General features: G+C 36.7%; 2 protein-coding genes and 1 long non-coding RNA gene across 4 annotated transcripts in view; 2 read left to right on the top strand and 1 right to left on the bottom strand.

The window, feature by feature from the left end:
• The first annotated feature begins 1,322 nt into the window (after positions 1-1,322).
• Positions 1,323-3,343, top strand: LOC124642990 (zinc finger protein OZF-like). 2 transcript variants are annotated; one of them, XM_047181818.1, is made up of 2 exons: positions 1,323-1,634; positions 2,030-3,343. In XM_047181818.1, exons 1-2 carry the CDS (start codon positions 1,443-1,445, stop codon positions 3,314-3,316), a joined length of 1,479 nt encoding a protein of 492 aa, XP_047037774.1. In that variant the 5' UTR covers positions 1,323-1,442; the 3' UTR covers positions 3,317-3,343. The 2 variants fall into 2 exon arrangements, with proteins under 2 accessions (XP_047037774.1, XP_047037775.1); XM_047181819.1 differs by having other exon boundaries at positions 1,528-1,575.
• Positions 3,344-3,648: 305 nt separating this feature from the next.
• LOC124643133 lies at positions 3,649-4,269 on the bottom strand. Its single transcript, XR_006985879.1, has 3 exons — positions 4,231-4,269; positions 4,061-4,148; positions 3,649-3,802 (listed from the first exon to the last, which is right to left on the bottom strand). It is a non-coding gene; the product is annotated as an uncharacterized LOC124643133 (long non-coding RNA).
• Positions 4,270-4,828: 559 nt separating this feature from the next.
• Positions 4,829-26,066, top strand: part of LOC124643134 — a 213,865-nt gene continuing 192,627 nt past the window's right edge. The window contains 1 exon segment of the mRNA XM_047182001.1: positions 4,829-5,099. The gene's annotated coding sequence lies outside the window, so the exon portion shown is untranslated.

Raw genomic sequence — 26,066 nt, 5'->3', positions numbered from 1 at the left:
GTTGCATCCCACACCAAGGGTCTACCCAACTTCCATGGCAACAACGTCATACCATCAGGCATCTTTCCATCGTCACGTACCAGTCCATTAGGCTCTAACACGGCTGGTACGCCGGCGGTGGAAAGAGCACGACGGATAATGTCGCTACTGCTGGCATGCCGTGCAATACGACCAGCACTTCTGCAGCACGACAGACCATGGCGCCCGAGGCTGTCGACGGTTTCACCGCAATGGCAGCGATGCGGAGCAACACAGGGAGCACCTAACCGTAAGCATGTAGCGATGCGAAACGTTGTGTCATCCAGCATAGTGCCTATGCTAGATGCCCACAGCCAACAAACGGGCACGCTCAGCAGCACTATTTTTCCGTATAGTGCTACAGAGCGGCCCGTCCCATTGTCTCTGAGAGCAGCGGTTGCCGGGCAAATCCGTATTGGGAGTAGCCATTTTCCAGGCATTCAGCGCATCGATCAAACACGGTACTTCAACATCAACCAGTGCAGAAGAAGACAATATTTTTCTGGTTAATGTATCAGTACCGTGAACCGAGGAGAGGAATGCCGGTAAACTAACACTTGAAATTTAGCAGACGCTGAGACCTCCCATGCGTATTGGGAGTGCACCTTGTTGCCAGGCTCGATCGTCCAAGGCCACATTGAGAATGGAGGTGAGGGTGCTTCTGATAATTTGGTCAACTTTGTCCAAAACTTGTGGATGCTTCCATATATGCGAGGAGCGAAGAATATAAGTAGATTTTGGTCCGAAACAACAGTACCGAATCAAAGTGAAGGCCGAATGTATACTAATTTTGTATAATCTTTCTGAGACATCATTCAAATTTTGAATTTTCTCGTCAATATAACTAGAGAAGGATTCATCGAGAATAGGTGATCCAAGGAGGCGAAGGGAAATTTTTTCTAGTGCTGTCAAATTTGGAGCTATGGATTGGAATTTCGAAAAGACTTGTTGGATGTTATCAGGGATGAAGATTTCACATTTTGATAAATTTAGTTGTAAGCCAATCGAGTCGAATCTTTGTATTAATAATCTAAAGTCATCAGCTACAGTATCGACGTCGCTTCCTAGGATCCCATCATCGAGGTACCACACATTAAATTTAGAATTCAGCTGTCGAATAATAATATAAGCCAAGCTAAAAATAGCAATGGAACCCAAAGGATTTTTTTTATTGCCCCAAATAAGTCCTTTGACTTCAAACTCCCGATTTTCTTGGTGAATGTCATAAAATAGCAACACAGAATCTGACTGCTAATCGTGTCATGTCAAGTCAAACTGTCAACTTTAATACTGTCAGATTGTTATCGTTGAAATCTCTTATTTATTTACTTTTCGCTCACATTTGTACACAAAAGTATGAATTTATAAGCTCGAAGTAACAAAATTAAAGACCGATTATTGTTTCGTATCACAGTCACACAACAATGTCTTCTAAGATCACTTTGAGCAAAATACTACGTAATATTCTGTCCACTAAGTCTGATTATTGTTGCTTGTGTTTCAATTCTATTAATGAAACAGAAATTAGTTACAAACTTCAGGATGAGATTGGTTTAGGTAATGATACGAAAACTGAAATAATGCATGAAGTTATTTCTGACGTTTTGGGGGTCAAAGTAAGTCACTTCTTCTTTCTCCTGCCCTGTTCCCAAATTTTACTTGGGGTCGGCGCAATATGTCATTTTCTTCCATTTTCCCCTGTCACTCGTCATACTGACACTCACTCCCTTCCTATTCATATCATCTTTCAGGCAATCCACCAAGTCACTAAGCTCAAATATAAAATTCTCTACAATGCTCAGGACACAGGTAAAGCTAAAAAGAAAAAAATGTTTTGTTTGTTGGTACCCTAAAGGCTCCGAAACTACTGTACTAGTATGAAAAGTCGCTGTTGGAAAGCTATACTATCCACAAAGTAACATAGACTATATTTTTTGTTCAGGTAGGGGCAGTCCCAAGGCATGCCTCCTGTTATATCATTTTATGAATATAATGTAATATTATTTTACAGGTGGATAGCATAAGTGAATATGATACAATTTGTCAACAATGTGTAGAAATAATTATAAATAGCTACAAATTTATTAAACAGTGTAGAAGTAATATGGAGCGAATCCACAATTTAGCTAAATCTCTTCTGCAACAGACTCAAGAGCTAAGTGAACTTGATTGTGATTTTAAAACAGTATTCATAGTAGTGGACTCTTGTAATTCTGATGTTGAATTATATTATGATAAATACCGAAACTCATATGACCAAACTTTGTTACAAAAGAGATTTCAAAAACTACTGAATGATTCTCTAAACCTATACATTGATTTTGAATTGGAGCCAAAGTGCAGCAGTAAAGGCGAAGAGTCAAAGACAATTAAAAAGAAGTCCATTCCACTTGGTGATATAGTACTCAATAAAAATGACCTAAATAATTTAAAATGTAAGTTTTGCTTGAAAATCTTCCCAACAGCTATGAAGATAAAACAACATTATGTAAGTGTACATGGACCAAAAAAATTTCAGTGTACAAAATGTCCAAAACGTTTTAGGACTGTTGGTTTCCAGAAAGCGCATATGAAGTTCAGTCACTGTGATCTTTACTGCAGCTTTTGTGGCAAGAATTTCGATAAATTTCGCAATCTCAAAAATCACGAAGAAAGTCATGTGTCATGCCTCTGTTGTAAAACCTGTGGTAAAACATACAAAGTAAAGAAATCATACATTCATCACATTGAAAACAAAATGTGTAAAAAGTTGAGAAAGTCAAACGCTGAATCCATATTTGAATGTGATTACTGTGGCAAAAAGTATTCTCAGAAACATAATTTAGTTATTCATATTCGCTTTGCTCATGAAAATGGGAAAGCTTTTGAGTGTGGTAGTTGCAGTAAAACTTTTGCTTTTAAAAGCAAGCTAGAAGCTCATATTGTAAAACATACAAAACAAAAGAATCATGATTGTACGGAATGCGGAAAAAGGTTTGCGTCAAAGACTACACTGCTTGTTCACACAAGAACACACACGGGTGAGAAGCCTTACAAGTGTGAATATTGTGAAATGTCATTTTCGTCCTCATCTCGTCGCTGGGACCATGTGAAGGGAGAGCATACAGAGAGAAACATGGAATGTGATATTTGTCATGGAAGATTTAAACGAACCAAGACCTTAAATAGACATAGAAAATTGCATTTTGATATTAGGAGCAGATTGTATCAAAACAAGCCAAGTAAAATGATTCAGTCTAAGCATAGAGAACAAATGACTAGTGAAGATGCAATAATGGAAAATCTCCTAAGAAAATAGTTCATAATACCATAAATCTATCTCAGAGATAGGGGAATGCAATTAATAGCAATAAATATTAAAATAGTTTATTCTAGTTCTTAAGTCACACTTGCTCAGAAATACTAATAACGTTTGTTAAATATTATATAATAGTGTTGTTATAGTGCTCATATGCTTATGGCATCTCTGCTCATCTTTTCTTACGCTGTGTCTAACATAAAACAAAATGTGTTAAAAGTGACAAATAAATAATACTCTTAATTTACTTGTTTTTTTTTTTAATGTGTAATAATAAGCAATTATTAATCTTGGGATTACATCATAATATTTATTAACACATGCGAGTTAATGTTCACCTATACCAGCCAGGATCAAAACCAGTAAGTTTTTTGTGAGTTAGCCATTTGCCAAAAAATTTTTTAAACATACCACTTGCATTGTCAATCACATCAGTTGCGCTGAGGTCGAAATCTAAGATGCTCTTCTCTACCGGACTTTCTAAAACTAAAAGAAAATATTTGCATTAGTACTGTTACTCGAATGCATCTACTTTAATGTCTAAAAAATTTATATGTGGTAGGGATGAATGAGGTTTTTAGGATTTGATTTCGCTTGTATATGAATGACTTAAAACTATTGGTTTAACTAAAATTCCTGATGACCATACAGACAAAAGTTCCTAGGGACCAAGAATTCCTTCTTTTCTGACCTCAGTTAAAAAAAAAATGGTTTTAGTCTACTGTATTAAGACAACCCACTGACCGAAACTGTGCCTATCGAAATCTGTTTTGTTCTCATTTCCGTGTAATTTCCTGTGGCTTCTTCTGCATTCGAACTCCGTAATATTGAACTGGGCATAGTAAAAAAAAAAATCAGTAGGTATAAAATGAAATAAACTTAATATAACTACTGTGGACTATGGAGTAGCATACCGTAAACACTACTACAATAAAAATAATAAAATTCCACCGAATCGCCATTTAAATAAATAATTTTATCAGAAATAAAACCGAAAACAAAAGTAAACAAGAATAATTTTAAAATATGTCACAAGTCGCGCTCGGCCATTCGCTCGGCGGCTTTACTTTTTTTGTCCTTGACGTCACGTTTTGTTCGCCATCTTTGTAACATACACAAACAAACCCAGCAATACACTGCCTCCCGGTCGCCCGATCATGGAATCACAGAGAAATCAAGAGCAACTCTGAAAAAAATAACTTTAGTGTTTTACTTTAATAGCGTTTTGCTAAATAAATAAAAAATCTAGGTCCAAGCGTCATACATTTATCGAACGTCTCCTTTTATGTCAACAACGTGGATTAACTTGTGACTGAAACTTGTGTAAAAATGATTGAAGGATTTAAGCTTTTTATCAGAAAAAGCAAAAGTAAAACTTTTTTAATCTTTTATAAAAATTGCTAGCTGTAACAAAACGTAAATTTTATGTCTATTATCTTAACCAATCGGTGAAGCGCACTAATTTTAACCTTCTGCGATTGGTTGGCTGACGGAGTGCATCTCTTTCTTTTTCGACAGCAAGCAAAATGGCCGCAACTCATTGTGATACGGCAGACGTGTTGGAAATTTTGCGTGATGTCGTGTTTCTTTCGTAAATAAACATAACTGTTCAAGTGTCGCGTCCCCCTTTAGTGCTCAGTGTTAGTGCATGCCGTGTTTATCCAAGTGATCACTTTGTGATTAAACATATAATCTAAAAAGTGTTTTGTCTGTGTTTTGTGCCTTGTTTTCGTCAATAAACTTACCCTGACATCTGTTTTGGATTTATGTTCACTTGATTTCGGTAAGTCTACTGCTTGCATACAGGTTTATCGATAAAACTTAGTTTTGTAGTCATAGTTTTGTGATGTGTGTAAATAGTTTTAATTTGGTAAAGTTTTGACAGTATTTTTGTCCTGTTTGTTTGTATGGATCGGGTCGCGAGCGCGATAGAGACAGTGGAGTAATGGTATGCTAAAGTTAAGTCACTCCCTATCCCTTCGAAAGTGTGCCGCGTATTATTGTTTTGGTGGTGACCTATTACGAAATGTGTGGTTTTTAGAGTGGCTTTGATGTCGGAGGTCGAACATGGCAATTAGAGGCCCTCTAAGATTAAATGTGACATAAGGCGCGTAGGCGCATGGCGAGTGCGACAGTGACATCATATTCGCGTATTTTAAGACTAAATATTTTATGATATTTTCACTATCACACGTCTGCACTGAGGACGGAGTCCCGTGCGCCGCGAGTACGTCACTGTGGCACTCACTAGCAACAGCTACAGTTTAATATTTCTTACTCAAAATGTATTGTAAATAATAATGCATTATATTAAGTGAAAACCTACTTGTTATTCTGTACAACTTATCTATTCCTGGGCATATACATAAACCTTCAATTTGTTGTCTTATAGATTTGATTTCTCTTATTCTGTTAGTGACATGAGTTGCAGGCAAAAGTTTGAAAACTTTTTACATTGCATAAAGTATAACTTTTTACATTGCAATATAAAGGAACAAATAAATAAAAAAATGAAGATGTCCTCTGTTTAGGATGTTATTTTATTGTAACTAGTTATCATAGATTTAGTGTTTATAAGTACCACAAATAATGCAATGTAGCTTATCATTCGAATTTGTTTGGGCAACATGCCAACAAGACTCCTTTGATGTGTGCATAATAAATGAAAAGCTTACATATTGAAGATCCTATTGTTTTTTTTAAACAGTATGTATTAATTAACACAATTGTTTTGGAAACTTCATATGTTTATTCCAGGTAACTTTGAAGTAAACAGTTATGAAAGCTAAATGAGCTGATTTTGACCACATTTAGTACTTAGCAAATTTTCAGGAGCATATCAAATATGTTTATTTCAATAAGGCTACTTAAATTAGCATGTCAAATACTTTTGACACCACCCCCAAAAATGCCTCACTTCTTCCTAGTGTTATGAATGGTGATAAACCCAACAACACAGCTGTCTATTGCAATTTAATTTACTATTAATTACTGCTACACTAGAAAATTCATAAGTTTGGGAAAATCTCAGTATTTATTGGCTTTCTTCCTATTTACCCAATTGAGGGATATTGGCAGTTTGCCAAAAGTTTTGGCTCTTCTGTTATCATTTTGTATTTTTTGGAGAAACTGACTAAACAGAAAGTATTATTTTCTCTGAAAAGGTAAAGGGTATTTTAAAACATGGTTTCTAGGAAAATTGAATTTGGGCTATTTATAACGCTCTTTTAATAGCCTCATTTTCCTTTGATACATTTATGTTATCATAAATAAGATCCAAATAAATCATTCTCTCTTTAACCAAAATTATGAGACTTGATTCAAGGATCGGGAAGTGTGGAAGTGAATATGTGGAGGCCTTTGCCCAGCTGTGGGACATTATACTATACAAGTAATAATAACAATAACTTTTAACTTAGCACAAAACAAGTGAAGATACCACACATATTTCCCCAGTAGTGAGCAGTCAGCCTTTATAATGACATTTTTATAATACTCAAGTATAGAAACATTATTTATTTAAAAATATAAACATCCTCTTCGCAATACCGCATACATAATGCAAGTTACCGTGTATGGTATCTAATACCACATAAAAACTCATGATTTGCATGTAGAATTCTTATTCTCAATTTGCCAAGACGTAATTGGTTAGGGACGGCATTACATTGCAATTAGATAATAAACTTCAACAAAGGACAATTCGCTGTTTAGGAGGTTATTAACTTTACTGCTGTCTATTGTAATCTACATAATTGAATAGTTCCTGGGATGCTGAAAAACTTGGGACATTCAAACAAACTTTATAGCATGTATTCTGAATAATACTCTGCTTTGTTTATGATCACTATGATGTTTCTTCGGGCTGGAATAGCTTGAATATCTATACTAACAATTAAAATTATAAAGCTGAAGAGTTTATTTGTTTGAACAAACCAATGTCACAGATTTGAACAATTCTTTCAGGGTTAGATAGCCTGTTCATGGAGTAAGATTAAGACTACTGTTGATCTGGGGGCGCTGAGTAGTTCCCAAAGGATGCGGGTGGAACCGCTGGCCTGAGTTATTTTGATCAACATGAAGTAGCTAAACGGCTGACTGACTTTGTTCTGACTCAGAATTGATAAAAAATTGTTACTACTCAATTTCTCTACAAAAACATAACATACAGTTTTTATAGCTTCATAAAATATGCACGTAGTAATTTACTAGGAAACGGCAAACAATAGTAACAAATTAAATGTGTTATAAAACAGTTAGCTGCCTCCACTCTTAGAGAAACCAGTTTCCGTAGTCTATGCCCTTCACGGCTCATACACACGTGCGCTTGTGTGTGTGTAAGTCCTTAGGACTTGCGTATGTGTGCGTGGTGCATTGTGTGAATTATGGGCTCAATTAGGACGTAAGTACTTTACAGAGGCATCTCTGTGTCCAGAATGAGAAAATAGTATGCTCCCATGCAGTGAAGCCTCGCCCTTATGTCATATGCAACGAAAAAGGTATTAACGAAATCCAGTTCTGCCCCTTTTGGAGGAAAAAGCCTCATATAAAACTTGGCAGTAGTGGGCCACTGTAAAAGTTCTTGCCAAAAATGATCCCCGAATCTTGCAATCCAAGTTTAGTCCAATAGCTTACCCGTGCCAGAATAACTCAAGTATTATGGTACATTATTCAAATTATAGATGTAACATTAACTTATAAATGTTCTCGTAGATAAACGCACCCGACATCGTATTGGATTGCGTGATCATTGCGAAATATCTCGACTATTACCGCATTGAATGGAGTTAACCTGTTATGGAGTACTTGCATACTGCAGTGTCATTTTTGTACTAAGTCCGATGCCATAAGTCTGCCTATAATGGACAGAATGTGTTGAATTAACAATATTTACGTTCTTATTCTCTTATTCACTAATAATACCTATAACGCCGAAGAATTTCATTGTTTGCTTGAGTGCGCTAATCTGGGCAACTTGTGGTCCAATTTGAAAAAAAACATTCAGTGTTAGGTAGCCCATTTATCGAGGAAGGCTATAGGCTACTTTTTATCCTGCTGTGTGAAGTATTTCCGGGTATTTTAGGGACGAGGGTGAAATCACTGGCGAAAGCTAGCTTAAGATTATAAAACGTAACCCTTCTACTTACGCCTTTATTGGCTCCGTATCTACGGGAAGAAATAAAAGGGTACTCAATCCTCGTATAGCACACGTGCACCATAAAACGATGGTGTAAAGATTACACCAAAGTGCACACTAAAACTATGCTTCTAAACGATGGAAATAAAAATGTGACGTAAAGCCATTGAAGTATCATATGGTGGTGCTATGAGGGACCATTCTTACCTAAGCGTTACAAACACGTTTTAATTGTTGTTAATTAAGTAAGCCCCTTTAAATTGTTTTGATATTGCTTTCATCACATCAAGTTTGGCCATTCTGCCTAAAACCAAGCACGGTTACTACACGATTTGTACACCCATAAGTACTTTGTTGGTTATGGCTAGTAGAAGGTGAACCCATTAGAGAGCAAACCAGTGCCACAGAAAACTAGACTGCAGATTGCTGCTCCAAACTTCGAGGTTCAGAAGCCCAACTACTCTTACCATCGTACCGAAGATCTCATTCTTATAATCCTCCTGCCTTTATCCCAATTTTATTTGGTTTGATTTGAGTTTTCGCCTTCCATACACTTCTACTGCCGTCATCTCGCAAGTAACATTCGGACATATTTCCTACCAGGCCAAGACAGATCACAATACCTTCTCAAATTAGTTAAAGACTCAGAAAAACTTTCTCAATAAACCATTAATGGGCTGTTTTTACTTTTATAATGATTGCTTGTATCAATTTCACCGTTCTAGTGCTCTCTCCTAGTGTGATATCTACGAGTCCATATCTTAAAATATTTTAGAACCGTTACTAAAACGGTCTTTAAAATCAACTCTCATAGAAACAGTAAAGGCAAAGATCTCGTGAATTGATGACGTCATCAAGTTAATGACTGGTAATTGAGATGGCGAAGTACAGCGGCTAATATGCAGTTACATGGAAATTGTAGCTCTTAGACAATGTAAATGTTGACATGGTGTTGCACAGAAATATGATTTTATTACTGTATGTTGCGATATTTTTACGGAGTGGATTATAAAAGAGGTTTTTTCGAACATGATATTTCTTTTATAACTAGAGGAGATGCTGTATTCCTGCAATTTTTTCAAAGTGAGGTTTAAAAACTTTCTAATACAGCAGTGCATCATATTCATAACATTCAGGGCAGGCGATTGCATCTAACACAGTGGAGAAGGAAGTACGCTATGGCCACAGGCCACAGGCAGTTAACGAGTTCACAGTCACCCTCGCGTCTATACGCAGCGTTCATTGTTGTTTGTTTGTGCCCAAGCGCCGATGAATGAAATCGGACACTCGCGCCGGCGCGGGCGCACGCACTCGGACATAATTGTCGGATTGTGAGGGCTGCCACCGTGATACAACGTTTATTGGTGCTTTGTTATCATGTACTCTGGAAACGGAACACGCCACAACACCGCTTTTAACGATGAATTCCTCTGAAGTAAAAATAAAATGTCCAACCCTAATGCATTCCCATTTAACATTTCGTCACGGTTGTCATCAGAGCATTTATTATTTTACCATCATTATAAACGTTGTTGGCACCTTACATTATTTGGGAGGGAACGTTAAGGGAACTGAAATATGATGATTTAGACGAGAAAATGTCATTTGACTGCGTTTGAGAATGCTGCGAAAGGTCATCGCGTCCTCCTTTGAAATTACAAAACTACTACATACGTAATTTAATATCATTGCTAGAAATCTGTTCGAAGACGCACGAAGAATGAAGCGCACATTCACTAAATAAACCAGTGCCTAGCGTGTAATGTTTGAAAGCGTACTATAGACATCGATTCGTCGTTAAATTCGTGTGGATGGTCTTTGTAGTCGTGCGGCTGTAAAATGTTGCACAAACATACTAATTACCGTTCGAGACCAATCGGGTTTACGGCCCGAGGCAGCCGCCGTACACCTCGACAAGGTAAAACTGTTTGAACATAGAAAATTATAATAACTGAGTACTGGAGTAAGCGACACGCCTGAATTGGCTAAAGGTTTCCTTACCTACAGTTTGCCGCTGACGGTATCAAATGTCGAAGTACGGTACAATATGGAGTTATAACGTTAGAACAAGCATTATGCGATATTTTTCAAAACTAAATAGGTATTTTTACGTTCATGAAGAAGGAACGTCATCAAATGACTTAGTAACTGCAATAGTCTAAGACAAGGCAACACAGGCAAGTTTTCGTTGGTGCCTATAAATTGGACACAATTGAATGCGTTGTAAATCTAATTGTTCTCTAACGAAAAATAGCATGGATCTTGATTCATATATATCTAGGTTTCGTCTTCCTGGTTAATAAGAGAATTGTCAAATATTATCAAAAAGGGCTCAGCAATGTCGCGAAGTCGTTAACCTTTTTATATTGCACGGCTGACGTAATTTTTTGTCGTCCATAGAGGTCGTTGGCCTCGCGGAATTATTGCAAAAAATACAAGGCGATACATTACTTGTTTTAAATCAAGAAGTTCCGTTATGGAGAATTCTGGATCAACTGCCCAACACATCAGCTTCCGCAGATTTCATAGTTTTGAATTATTGCAAACATGCTCTTTTGTTTAAACGTTTCTGAGACATCCATGTTCCACTTTGCACTATTTTTGAATACTTTGTTAGGTTTGCACTCATCGAATTACTGTAAACATTTTGATTTTAAAAATTCAGTGCACAATGGAATGAGCCATATAATATTATGATGTTTATGAGTAAAAGTCATTTTTTTTCTGCGAAGGCTGTTGCTTGAATAAAAAGTGATTTGCGTCATAGGTAGTGGTTGAACATTCCTGAAATTCTATCAGTGTGTTGTATACAGCATCCCATTAATGACATTCTGTCCGTGGTGATCCAGCCTCTTGTTAGAAGATCTGGATGTAACAATGAACATTGACGGCGTTAACTGATGATGACTAATGATACCACGATTTGCATTGATTGATTAATCATGCTTAGGTATATCGCAAAACTATAATTAACAAAGATTAATTATGAACAATGTTAATATGTTCGCGTAACTTGTAAACATTGTGGTCCAAGGTATTACATTCCAACAACAATTTCAAAGACCCCAATAAAATACTCATAAGTATGAATATTAGCTAAATGTTCTTTGTTATTATTATTCTTGTTAACATTGTTATTGTTCTGTTTAATTACCGTATTTTGTTTTGGCCCGTTTGTTATTGTTTAATGTTGAAAACAAACCCCAAAATCTCGTGGTTGACTTTGGACTTACTGTAAACATGGAAGCGTGTCTAAAATAGACTGAAATGCATTGGGAAATGTTAACTGTATGCCGTTGTTTGGTTACAAGAAGACCATGATTTTAGTGTGGAAAAGGAAGCTTATAATAAGGCTTAGACTTTCAAAGGCTTTTGAAGTTTCGGAAAAATTTCCACAGCCATGTCATCAATATAGAAAGTTTTGAGTTGCGATTAGTTTTACTAACCAGATACAACGCATGTATGCGTAGTAGAGATACATTATACAATAATGATATTTAGCCAACAGGTAGAAGTAGTATCGGATAGTAAACAAATGTCGTGATGCACAAACCGGTCTCGATGAGCTAAGCACCGCGGATTCAGATCTGACGCAAGGAGGCGTTTGATGCTCGATGTATTGCCAAACTCGACCTTCGAACGGAATGTCGCATTTATCAAGTTTTTTATGTGTTTATTTGAAAAATATTATCGTTTATGTTTGTTTATGAAATCTTGTATTGAAGTTATTGTTGCCTAGTGCAATATCTTTAGTATCGTTTTAGAATCGGACTGGATTGTGAATGTGATCCAGTGGGATATGGAATAAGCTCCATAAAACCAATAGCCCACTTTAAGTAAAATATGAGCTATGTTTTGAGAATCGGGTAATGGGTATTTTGTGGCCTGAATTTTAGAATCCTTCGCTGCACGTTCTGCAATAAGACTGCATCCACAGCAATCTGAAAGAATTAAAAGGGCTAAAAATATAAATAGGAAACAATCGCTTTCCTAAACCTTGTCCAAAGTCATTATTATCATCGTACCGCTGAATATACAACAATTGATAGTTTCCATGAAAAACACACAGTTAATTACAATCCTCGCCTCACCAATTAGGTTAGTTAAAACCTGCAAAAGGCAGCTCGCTTGCAAATTTTAATAATGTATGAGTTAAGGTCAAGTTAATTGACACACATACCGCGAACCGTCTGAAAGCGATGCGTTTTGTCTTTTAACGTGTTTTTTGTCGATTCGGGTCGATGCTTGCGCGAAATTACAGGGGTGAGAGTAGGTTGCGTTTTATTAATGGTCTTCTCTGCCTGCCAATTTGAATACGGGTTTTTGGAAACGCTTGTCTGCGATCTACAGATCTTTTGGCATAGGATTTTTGGGGCTTTGAACTGTTACACGTGACAGATAATGTCGCTGTTTTCTTAATACAATCCCCTGTGTTGTTTCCCCCCCATTTTATAGCTTTACGTTAATTAAAAACTATTGAAGAATTTGCAAAACTATTTTATTGCGGTAATGGAATACATAGCAAAGAAAATGTGACTTTGTTACAATTAGAGTTGGATAATCAGCTGCAATTGAGCGAAAGTGCCTGCCATATAATGAATGAAGAGAAAACAAAGCAAATTAAATGTCAATCAATCAAGATGTTTCCAGAAGTCGTGTAAGTTAAACTGCATGCTTGACAAATTGCAACATTGCGGAAAGTGGTTGCATCTCCTTAGCATATGTCTGTGCGCTTATTTAGTGAACACACGACACTTGATTTACATAATACTGGAGGAGGCACGCTTTTAACTTAAATGGATGACGATGACAGTCAATATTGGCATAAGAATATGGCAGCGTTTCTCTTTGTGTGAATAACTTTCAAATTCTTTAATTACGATTCATTCTAGCCGATGTGGCAGAAATTGTTCAATATAATAGCCAATGCATTGTTTTATCGATGTAGTAAGACTTTATAAAACGAAAATAGGGTCACCAACAATGCTAATTTAACGAATTCTACTTCATGTTTGATTCTGTAATTGTGAACAGAAACGAATATTTGGCGTGTCGGCATCTAGGAGTCATGTTTATTTATACCGTATTTGGCACAAAGATTGCAATACCTGGTACTGACAGGTTGATATGCCGCCTACGCGCACTATTAATTAACCAGTTCCCTTCTGCTGGCTACGGTAATTTGTACCAAACGATAACTATGATATCCTGAGTAGTTTCTTTAGCTAGTGGACTGGCATGATATTTGATGTCGTATAAAAGTAATGTTGGTTAACCAAAAGATGTTTATTTCTTATTTTCTTAGTTCACCATCACCATCATTGCTGCTGCAAAGAAAATTTCATCACGCATGGACACAAAAGCCCTAAGGTTTTCTGGATTTTCTTTAGCATACTCCCAAAAATATCCCCAATGTGTAGTTAATTATCATAAATCTTATTTTTTCTAATTCTTATGAGATTTTACCTCAGAACGGTGTAACACAAACAAATACATAAAACTACAGTCTAAAGACTTTGTCAAGTATTCGAAATCAGTGTCGTCCGTTCAAATATCGTCAAGGTCGTTGTGCAGACATAAATTATATTATGACGACCGTTCTCGATAGCTAGGCAGACTTACTTGAACCGTTTAGTGCAAGATTAATACTAGATAGTAAAAATAGCTGTACAAATTACTGAAAGGTTACTTATTGAAGGCTGACCGCATGGCTCAGGGTTCACTTAATTTATATTTTATGTTAATACTTTAACGAGGCTATAGTTACCTAATATAAAAATTGAAGTGATTCCGTTTGATAGCGGATGTTTTAGCTTCCTAGTATTTATTTATTCTACAATTCTCGTATTTTCAGTCTAAACTACTTAGCGTAAATATAACTAAATAGATCATCGTCAGAGTAAGCAAATGTAATATTTAGAAAGAGGTCTATCCGCATTCTATTTAGGTCCATCCTAATTCTGAGTTCCTACATTCACAGCTTTGTCCTGAATTTATTTTCACTCCAACGTTGTTTTAGCTCGCGCGACTTCAAACAGGCGTCTATCTATGTTGTTATAATTATTACGTTCTATATCCCCGACCACATTTAATGAAAATACCTAAATATGTGGGTCGTGCGCCACGGCACGCGCTGTTTCTAAAATGATAAATTGGAAGCCATGTCTCGGTTTTGTCACATTCTTTAGTATAATGTTGATTTTTACGAAGTCTGCTCCCAATAGGATTATTACAGCCTCGTAACTTCCGCTTTCGAATAAAGCGAGGCGATTTTGAAGATTGCGCCAACAGAGTGGTCAAGACATGCGGATAAGAAAAGAATGGCATAGCAATTTGCGTCACAAATTATGATGTAGTGATGTGTTACTTGCATCGAAAGTAAACATCAAAGATTTGAATGTTCTTTTGATAAGAAAGGAAGAATGCACCAGTCCACCAGCATAGTCTGAGTGTTTATAGGCAACGTAATAGTCGGTACGAAGGAATATATGCCAGGATCTATCAATATTTAACGGTCTACAGTAGACAATATCGTCTGGTTACGATGACAAAGTGATGGCTGAATTCCTAACGACGCTCGCAAACCATAAATTAGTCGGCGCCGAAATGCTATCTCCGAGTAATTTATTTCGGGAAAAAATCTACTTTTTGTGTTGCACTCGAAAATAACTCTTGACGGTATTCCTACATTGATGTTTAATTTTGGACGCGAAAATTTGGGTTTTCGCACTAAAATAGAATTTAATTTTAGACAGGTGTAATATTTAAACTAAGTGCACAAATTATAAGCATCAATATTATTGTAACATAGTTATGATGAATGATTTAAAATACCGATTGACATTGTAGCAAATTGTTCATGTCTTGGAATTTCCAGGAAGCTGTTAGGGTAATTGTAGAAAATATGACTTTATTGAAGACAAAGTACAATTCACTGCCCTTGATCCTACTAGCTTAAGTGCTACTTATAAAGAAACGATTACTAAATCTAATGCTATTCTTATAAAGTGCCCAACCTAAATGGTTATTAGGTCAAAATGCCCGGCAGGTGGGTCGTCGACATCAAAAGGATTGCAAGCAATTACACTAAGTGGGGTTATGTGTAGGGCATACAATGGCTTCTTACGTTTGGACAAGTTATGGCAAGGGCTTAGAGGAGACGGACTACAAAGTTTCTTGTGCATATGAATTATACTGTCATCGTTAACGCCAGGGAAACTATTCTTGGAACCAACAGAACATAAATGTAGGTGTCCCGAAGTGCAAGGTTCTCAGAACATTGTCGACTATTTTAGACAGATATGCCACTATAAAGAGAAACAAAAATAATTAGTTTTGGTTATTTGAAGATGTTACGAGTTCTCCTAATCTCGAATCTGTGTTGGTTCTCATCCAATTTTGTTATTTTACGACTGCATACTTTGTCTTTGTAGAAGATTCGAAGTAATGCAGTTTTGGAACTGTTATTTTTTTTTTCAAATATCTGAGGAGTTATCTGAGCCCACGGTACCAAACGGCAAATTATTGTGTTTGGCCTGTGCCCAGTCTTAAAATTGTATATTTCAAATTATAAAAGCTCCAATTCTCATAGGTGTGTCAGTCGATGATCTCAATGTTCAGTACAAAATAGATGATTACGTTAGTAATGGCTTTAATTCATACTTTATTTACTTTTTACGAGTTTCTTCTGGCGAAAAACGATAATTTGTCCATTTAATCGTTCTATTTAAGCCGTTGAATTGATTTATTAACGAGTTTCTTAGTATTCTGATCTCGAGTTATTGAAACACTATCGTAAGTAACCCAGTTTCGTAGTAACTTGCACTAAGTAATATACGTCACTCGGTTAAGGAGTGTCCGGCTGACTCCGGCTAGATAACAGCTAGGGATTTGTTCATAATTCATAAATAGTGCGCCCCAGTTGTAACATCACCGTCTTTGGCAGATCTCCGGCGTACTGCCAAATTCCCTGCTATGTTTGCTTTGGAACTGATGTGCTATTGTGAATACCTTTTCTTCCCAATATAAATAATTTACTTATCATGATAGGAAGCAGCGATAGTCTTCAAAATGTTATCTCTACAGCAGTTAAGTCGCATTTCAACGAATTACACAGCCGTGTTTGCCTACGTCGATGACATAATGCCACCAATATGGTACTGTTTGTCTGACTTAGCGTCTGTGATATGCAAATGATAAAACACCGACGAAAACAAAATAAAGAAACGTACCGTTTTAATATCGGCTCATTAGTATTCTCAAAGCTTGTAATTTGTTTGACCTATTTCGCATTGTAGACCTTTAGCAAGTATGCGAGTAGTTATCGCATACCGACTTGTTATTTAAGAGTAAGAAACTAACATTATATTTTATTGACTTGTTGTAGTAAACAAACTGGTTATTGCTTAGCGGATTGGATATACCGTTTAGCATTGATGATGAAACACTTTTTACCTTAGTGGAACTGGTTTTTGAAAATTTTGCGGTTCCTTTTTTTATGTAGCTGGCTTTTGAAAGAAGATATGCCTAAATACATACACATGTATATGGTCGTAAATACGCCTTTAGTTCTTATTTGGGATGCATCACTAAGCTAAAAACAAGTAAGTAAAGTAAGTAAAGTAAAGTTAAATTATGAGTGGAAAGCCCTCATAAATGCATATTGGCTGTAGAGAACAATCGTTTTTTATGATAGCCTATTTTGTCTTTAGTCTCAACTAACAGAATTACGAGTGCATTAACTACAATGAAATGCTTCAAATGGCGCGGCAAAAGGATGAAAGAGAAAACAGTCGGTAGTACGTTCCTGACGATTGAACATTGAATGCAGCACGTGTCGGCGAGGGCATGCAGCTCACAGCCGCCGCCGAGACGTAATGCCACTCCGACCTCTTCCGATCATCATTAAAACAATTATCCAACGGACTAGAAACGCAGTAAACTCCGCATAAACAAACATTTTGTTTGTATAACCCCACCGAGGTTACAATGATTACACCGCCAAGTTCGTGTGGTTACGTCAAAATTTTGACGTGTTGGCAGTATGGCCTTGCTGGTAAACGCCACAAATGCGACAAAAAAAAAAGAATTTATAAAAGTATTCGCGCGTTCGATGTCATTCTAGTCTGATGAGTCACCGCGGCCGGACGTCTCCGCTGCTGCGTTCCACATGGACGACTTTACCGGGTTATCACAAGCTGTGATAATGATTTGTTTTTATTTCTCACAGCTTTGTAACGCCGACTGTTGTTAATTGAATGACAAAACAGATAAGCAAACGATAAGTATATTGTTCGGTCAAGAAGGGGAGGGAAACACGCGATATACGCATAGCATAAAAACAACATGTATTTTATCATTGTATCTATACAAGCTGTTGATTTGCATCCGTGCCATAGTCAAGGACGTAATTATGCTAGTGATTCTCGACCCAAATCAACCAAAAAATTGGTACGTAATTTTTTTTAAATGATTTTTTTTCCGAATTCCGTCTATGTCATCTAGCCGTATTTAAACTTGGCGTGTGTGTTACTGGCCTTAAAACCGTGCTGCGCCCTCACACAAACGCAAACACAAAGAATACGCAACGATCATTCGTAAATTTCATTCATAAAATTGGATTACTTCTGAAATACTACGACATTACAATGACAAAAAAAGCAGTGCATATAAGTTATTTCCCATCTACTGTAATTCCAATCGATTATTTACGTACTTTATGTCCTCCTCCTGAACTATGGCACAAATGCAAATCAACACCTTGTATAAATATTGAAGGTCTTATATCATTTATTTGGTAATAGCATTAGTCATAAAACAGCGCTTAAATGTTTAGATGTTTTAAATGTTATAACGTAGCAGGGATGCCAGGCATCGCTGGCTGTATGATATCATTCGTGGCGAGATGGGATACTGAGAAGCCAGTAGGATAAAATGCAAATTGATGACTCATTGTGTTAATTTTATTTTACATAAACATTGAGCCCTTAGCAACGTTTCATTACTGCAGGGCTGGCAATTAAGCCTTTTTTATGCACATGGTGAAATGATGATCAGAAAGTATTCGTTTACAAAGGCAACCTTTTTAAATAAGTATGATTGCTTAAAAGAATTCCTTACTATTTCTTGACTACACGGTCAATACTAAGCCTTACCAAAGTAACAACCTGAGCAATAATTAGTTTCTTAATGATAAAAGAAAGTGGTCATCAAACCGAGTACAGCATCACTTGACTCAGAATAAAAGAAAGTTTGTACTTGACGCGGCAATCATTGGCGCTTGAAAATCTTATTTGTGTACTGTCCAAATAAAAACAATTCACGCACTTTTAAACAAAGCATCTGGTCCAAGTAAAAACCCAGCTTGTTACCATACAATACATGAACTAAGTTTCCAAAAATAAAGCTAGCCAATATCCTTTGTTTATATTCAGATATAACTTGCCTAAGCGTAGTCGGTCACATGTGGGTGAGTTCTAGAAAATTCCACGCCGATTCTTAGGCGCCTGTTAGGACCAAATTTTTGTTTACAAATAGTTCATTAAAATTCGCGTCGTCAGCCCTGTACCAATCCGTGGGAACGTGATGTTCGCAATGTTATAATGTTCTAGTTTTAGAGTGCATTTCTCGTGACTCACCGTCAGGGTGTGTGGAGCGACATGATTCGGAATTCCGTTTGGATATCATGACGACATCGCTTTGATTTCATTACGTACGTGCTGATGAAACGTCACGTTTTTAAACCTCGCAAACTCGTTTACATTGAAAACTATTCCCATTTAGTTTTCAACTGCGGGATTCAACAAAGAGAAACGCTACATTCTGCTTTAGCTAGACTGTAAATGAACCCGTCTACCGAATTTTCCCGATGCGGTAATGCAATTCCCAACTAAATACTGCATTGCGACAGACGGTCGCATCGACTTGTTTGTATTTGCAGGACAAAAGGCTTGCTGCACAGTTACTGCCGCTTGCCAACTTATCGTGTAAACGCAGACACGGTTTGTTACAGGAAATAAGTTCACATTCAGGAGCTTTCATTGTGCAAAAGTTAATAGAAAATGTTTTGCACAATAGGCGGTCCTAGAGTCGATCCTTGCGGAAAGTTAGCAATTTAGTTTCGAATGCGAAGTAAAGTGAAATTGAAGTACTTCTGGGACATTAATTATGCACTAGGTAATCCAGTTAACTGGCCACCGAATCCACTGAATTACGCCATTGATGAAAGTACGAGATTATTATAGCATAATGCAATGGCGCACGGACCCACTTTCCAGTAAAAGTGCCGAATGAAAAACGAATTAGTTGTAATTATTCTTCTTGGTGCTTCGGATTTCTCTATTTGAATGTATGCGCAAGAATCTTAAATGGGTCATGGTTTTTCGGTTTGTTTGTTGAAACCTCTAGTGTTGTTAATAGATGAAAGATTGTCAGGTTCAAGGATGCCAACGATATGCTGATGTAAGATTGATGTCATACCGAAGCAGGTTGAGATGAAACGTATTGGAACTTATTTGAATAATAAATAGTTGATGGATATAATCATAGCGTTGGGAAATACATTTTATAATTAGATAAGGTATTATTTTTGTTTGTAGCACACATGTTGTGTCCATAAAACGTAGTATAAACACGTTATAAAGTTACACCGTTGGACTTTGGTAGCTACTCGGTGGAGCGGTTGGCAGATAAAATCTTTATTTAACGCTGGCGTCGGCTTGTCTGCGACACCGCCGTGAATCCAAGCGTACTCACGAAGCGTGGACATTTTGCTCTTTTATTTACATTTCATTAAGTTCTCTAAAGGGTTTTCATTGAACTAGCGAAGGTAACGCTTTGGTCCCCAAGCGAATCACACAACAGAAATATGAGCAACATTCTTTTATGAAGGCTTGATTGTTTATCATCAACAGTGTTATTTAATTTTAAAATTTAATTGTTCTTAGCCTTAACTAATCTTTAGGTAACAGGACTATTTGCATTGTATATTAAAAATAGAAAAATAATACTTAATTAAGACATACTGGAACTTCAACATGTGCAATCTGCATGTTTGATATCGTGCATATATTTATAAGATATCCTGCCTAAACAATTTGATTTAAAGTTACCGAAGGCAGCTGAAAATATGATAATGGAAATCCGATCGGTAAATGTCAAAACAAACGCGTGAATCAACGCGTGATACACGACATCACTATATTTAGATTTAATCTGTTTATCATAACCAATTATTACCAGTATGTATTTAGTTTTTAGGGTTCCGTACCTCGAAAGGAAAAAACGGAACCCTTATAGGATCACTTTGTTGTCCGTCTGTCTGTCTGTCTGTCTGTCTGTCTGTCTGTCAAGACCCTTTATCTTAAGAACGCGTGGACGTATCAAGCTGAAATTCACATGAAATACTCGGGTCTATTGTCCCTTTAGGCTGTGAAAATATCAAGCTTCTAAGCCAAGCCAATCAAAAGATATAACCGATTATGTCGATATTTTCAACAAATTCTCGACACTCGCAAAGGAATCAAAACCTACAGGGTACTTCCCGTAAACTCAGAATCTTGAAATTTGGCATGAAGCATTGTTATATAATGCAAATATAGGAAAAATTGCGAAAATCTCATTTTTTTTGTTATATAATATAATAAAAATATTTTAATAAAATGAAACTTACTACCTTATTTCTCACGAACGAATAAAGGTACCAAATTAAATTTTATACCAAATACATAGGTCTATTGTCCCTTTAAGCAATGAAAAAATCAAACTTCTAAGTTAACGCGATCAAAAGATACAGCAGTTTTACCGACACCTTAGACGAATTTCCGTCACACGCTAGGGAATCAAAACCTACAAGGTACTTCCCGTGAACTCAGAATCTTAAAATTCGGCACGAAGCAACGTTATATAGTACAGATAAAGGAAAAATTGCGAAAATGATAAATTTGAAGTTACAAAAAATATTAAAATATTATTTTTGCTTACATGACATAAAATATTTTTTAATAATTATAAACTTACTACCTACCCTTTTTCACATGAACGCGTAGAGATATTAAAGTTTTGAATAAAAAGTGAAATTCAAATCAAACACTTCTTAAATACAATGGCCTCTAAACTGTGAAAAATTTTAAATCATTCAAAGGTCATTGGGCACCTTAGTATGAAAACCATACCCACGGCGGATACGAACGAAATATAGCACAGTATAATGATAAAGGCTCTGATTTACTATGGCATTAGTCGCATCAATGTGAACCATGGGAATCTAGAGAAAATCAGGTGTAAACATCAAATATTTTCCTCATTTCAATGGGGAATTTAAACGACCAAGTTTGACGGATTTGAGAAATCATTTCTTTGTAGTGAAAGAGTATACTCGCCGTTTATTTCCATTGTCATCAGGTCAGGATCTGATGATGGAAATCCTGAGAAATCGAGGGCAACTATCAGAAATTGTAGGCATGCATAGGATTAAAACTTGATTCTCAGATGTATGTCTGGTGATACTATCAAACAGTGAAGGTTTAGAGCTTATCTGATGATGGAGACGTGAGAAAGTCGAGAGAACTCGGTATGTTTTAGTTACGTCGTGTTTGGGCTTATATTATTCGTATTGACGAGAACTTTTCACAAAAGTTAAAAATAAAAACTTTTTACAACAAAAAAAAACAACTTCTAAAACAACAAGAAAACTGTTTATATGCATCGGTCTAGATCTCGGTGGTTAAATAAATATAGATGCATCCTCTAGACACCGACTTCTAGACCGATGCACCTAACATCTTTTTAATTTCTTTCTTGCTTTTGTTTTCTTGTTGCTTTTTTATATGTTTGAAGTTGGATTTGTTTGTAAAATGCTACAAAATAAAATAATGCCGACTTTATAAAACAAAGAAAGGGACAGAATTACACTTTTGTCAAGGCTCTAGAAACGTAAAGCCAGCAGCCCCGAATCCTACTCTCTAGAAGTCGTTGTTACAATTCGACAGCTACAAGTCGTCAGGCGGTCTGCTTTAACCCAAGTTAGTAGTGAATTCTCATCACCTAAAATAAAATAAGCTCCAACACAAGGTTACGTTATAAATTGTAAAGGAGTTCCCATAACTATATCTGATCTTAGCTGTCGATCCCACAATGGCAGTCAAACATATCTTTGTGGAAAGTCTTCGCCAATACGAATAAAATAAGCCCAAACACGTGGTAGTTGCAACATACCGTTCGGGAGTTCCCTTGACTCTCTGTAGTCTCCATAATCAAATCAGCTCCAAACCTTCACTGTTTACCAGTACCCTCAAAAATACACTCACATGTCTGGTTATGACTCGATGCGTGCCTACAATATTCAAGAGTTGCCCTCTATTTCTCAGGGTTTCCAGATCCTCATCAGATCCTGGTCATCCGGATTGGCACCTTCCTTCTTTATGAAATGTCTTTAACAATAAAAACTAGCATTGCAACCTGTACAATCCTCTGAAACTGCTTGTCTTTTATATTTTTCAAACGATCCTGGACATTCGTCTCCATGGAATTTTAATAAAATATTTATATTCAAAGAAACGTCATACCATTCTCCACGATTTAAAACTACTTTGATTCATGTCCGCCACTTTTTACAAAGCGGGTCAGATATGCCCCATGACTTTTAAGACATAATTAGTTATTTTCAATCAGATTTCTGAATGATGACTATAAAATGTTGTATATAAATAACTTCATTAAAATAACTTTTACAAGGTACTGGCCTACTATTTTAGTTATATTATAAAATAAAAAATATTAACTATTTTGACTTTCACGAAATTACCATAACTATGATTGTTCTAAACTGAACGGTTGGCGCGAAACTCACTTTTTATCTATACAGCATTTGTACGGAACCCTCGGTGCGCGAGTCCGACTCGCACTTGGCCGGTTTATTATATTAATGAATTAGTGGTTCTTGACCTTAATATCTCTAGATAGAAGGTGATTTACCTAAATGATTAATTAACATTAATCATTCAACTCAACTACACATGTATTGTTCGATAAAACAATTACGAAAAGATAAAACTATAATAATTTCCTAACCATCCGAGAATTTCGATAAGAATTTCCGATAAAAATTTCAAAACAAAGAACTACAGTTTGATAAAAGCGTTGAAGACGGCTATCGAAGAATTTTCATCTTCAGTAGAGAGTGCTTCTGAAAGGTCAATATCTTCATTCTTCTAATATTTCTCAAAAGGCTAGTGGAGAATGGAACGCAATTATTATCTGTCAATACTTCTTCCTCTATATTATGTTTATTAACTTTTGTTAGCGGGTATTTATTCCGTACGATATGGTCCACGTAAATTGTTGTATTTCCCGTAGATTATTGTTTGTTTGTTTAGAAGTTGATCGGTATGTGCAATAGTATCGTTGTTATTGACGTGGGCCGATTCAGAAGCAATTTTTATTGCACCTCCCGTTCTATGACTTCTAAATAGATTTGAATTTGCGTTACTCTTGTGTTCTGGTTTTTCGTCTTTCTTTTACGAGACTTCTGATGGAAAAGTCTAGCCTAAAGTAATTCATTGACTGATCATCTTTTTCACATTGCTCATTGCAATCAAGATTCTTGTGTTTAGTTCAGTTCTTTAAATCCCATTGTTCTGTTTTATTTTGTAATTGCTGTGCAACCTTTAGTGGCTTATAAGTAGCTCCTCGATAATTAATTGGTTTCAATCTTATCTGCGAATGATTTTCTTATAGTTAATGCCTGATCGGGGTCAAGGTTGCTGCTAATGCTTGCTAAACCCTCTCTATTTCTTGTAGTGCAGCTTAGTACCTACATTACATTAGTTTTTTTAAGTTAACAGACATCCTCTTTTGCCTTTCACCTCTTCACCAATACATTATTTAATTTAAACAATGCCTTGTAGGTCCAACATTTTGCCAAATTGTGTTTCCAATCCATTTCTTATTTGGTACACACAACTGATTCACTTTTCTTTGTTATTGTTAACTTCATTATACTTCGTAACATGATCTATACGAATCCTCATTACCTTCTACTTGACCGTGAGTCGAAGTGAAAAGCCTTGATATAAATAAGCTAAAGGGTGTAGGAACGCACTAATGTGTGCAAAGGTTACATATTCTATCTGAAGGCCTTACACCCGAAGCGACGCATGATTGACTTGCAGTTGAAATTACCCTATGGCAAGATCAACATGTAGTCATAAAAGTATAATAATTACCGTCAATTTTATAACACGTTTAAATAAAAACAGGATGTCATATGAAACAGATTTTTGAAGAGTCTATTTTGGGCCATGTCAATTACCATCTGATAATTTTTCTAGTCTCCAGCATATTTTGGCAGTGTCCGCGACCTGTCAGTGTGGACAGCATGACGCGAGTGAGCTGCCAAATCGGTTTCCTAGAAAAGCGGCGCTTGCGCATAGTCGCCGATCATTTGTGGGCGTTAATTAATATTTTGTTACGTTATTTTTGTCTTTAAAATAGGTGTTTTAACGTCAAAATGTTGACGTTCATTTGTTTGGGAAATTTTCCTGACGTGCATCTTTTCTAATTTGCAATATGTGACGATGTTGTTATGACATGCCTTGAGAATGTTGGTCTTGCTTTAAAAGTCAGTGTTGGCACTGCAACCTACGTTTTCACGCATTCTTAAGGTTATGGCACATTATAGCGGCACCGCAACAGCATGGCTCCACACCAGCATTTAAGGTGTCATTCAATTTAGAGCATTAAATCGTGTATATTATAAGATATTTCGTAATGTCAATATAAAAAAGCCAACGGCGAGCAGTCAGCGTGCTTGCCGCTTCCACACAACTCGACTCGCCGCCCGCGTGCTGCAAGCGAGCGGTCCTCATGCGTACAGCGCGCCGACGGCGTGCTAATTGCGCGCCGACTCCGAGCCGGCAGCGAAACAACGTCATTGCGTCGTGTTCAATCATAACATCAATCATAATCGTCTTAAAATAATATTGAGTTTGCGGTGACAGCAAGCTTACACCTCGCGGCCGGCGCGCGGCCGGCGCGCCAACGGAGCGCCAACGGCGCGCCGACGGCGAGCGGACAGCGCGTGGTTAGCGCGCTGACAGCTAGCCGTAGTCTTAATTCGAGGCGACGCCGTGCTGCTGCCGTGCTGTTGCCGTGCTGCTACAATGTGCCACAAGCTTTATTCCTATGTTTATTTTATTGTAGCGTGTTCGAAAATCATTGTCAGAATTTGAACTTCACCAAAGGCTAATCCGATTTTCGGTGCAGCGTGAGCACGAAATATACTCAATAGCAGTCAGAGACAGTGTAGTGTTCAATAAGAGAGAATGTAGGTGTAAATGAGCAAAACATTCATCATCAACATGAAATAGAATATTAGGTACGCAGGGAATAGTTCCAATAGATTAACCCCAGTTTAAAACAGTAAATAAACCTTTTATAATTAAATGAAATAGAGCATAAAACCTAGGGGTACTTACTGTTGTATTAATCATCAACTATAATGTCAACTGACCCGTACTCCCCCGAGTGATACATCTGTTTTAAAATAAATCTGCACTGGGGGAAATGGGTCAATAATGTGCCTGTGCCCAGGCGCCCCTTTTCATGCCCCATTTC

This window comes from Helicoverpa zea, chromosome 26, assembly GCF_022581195.2.
Source record: "Helicoverpa zea isolate HzStark_Cry1AcR chromosome 26, ilHelZeax1.1, whole genome shotgun sequence".
Taxonomy (NCBI): Eukaryota; Metazoa; Arthropoda; class Insecta; order Lepidoptera; family Noctuidae; genus Helicoverpa; species Helicoverpa zea.
Note: the sequence above shows the minus strand (reverse complement) of the source record. Positions and strands in the feature narration are given on the sequence as shown.

Excerpts from the sequence above, each read along its gene's own strand:
- LOC124642990 (XM_047181818.1), top strand. The coding sequence starts at position 1,443 with ATGTCTTCTAAGATCACTTTGAGCAAAATACTACGTAATATTCTGTCC. Across the intron at positions 1,635-2,029 it reads CTGACGTTTTGGGGGTCAAA|GTGGATAGCATAAGTGAATA; the intron begins GTAAGTCACTTC and ends ATTATTTTACAG.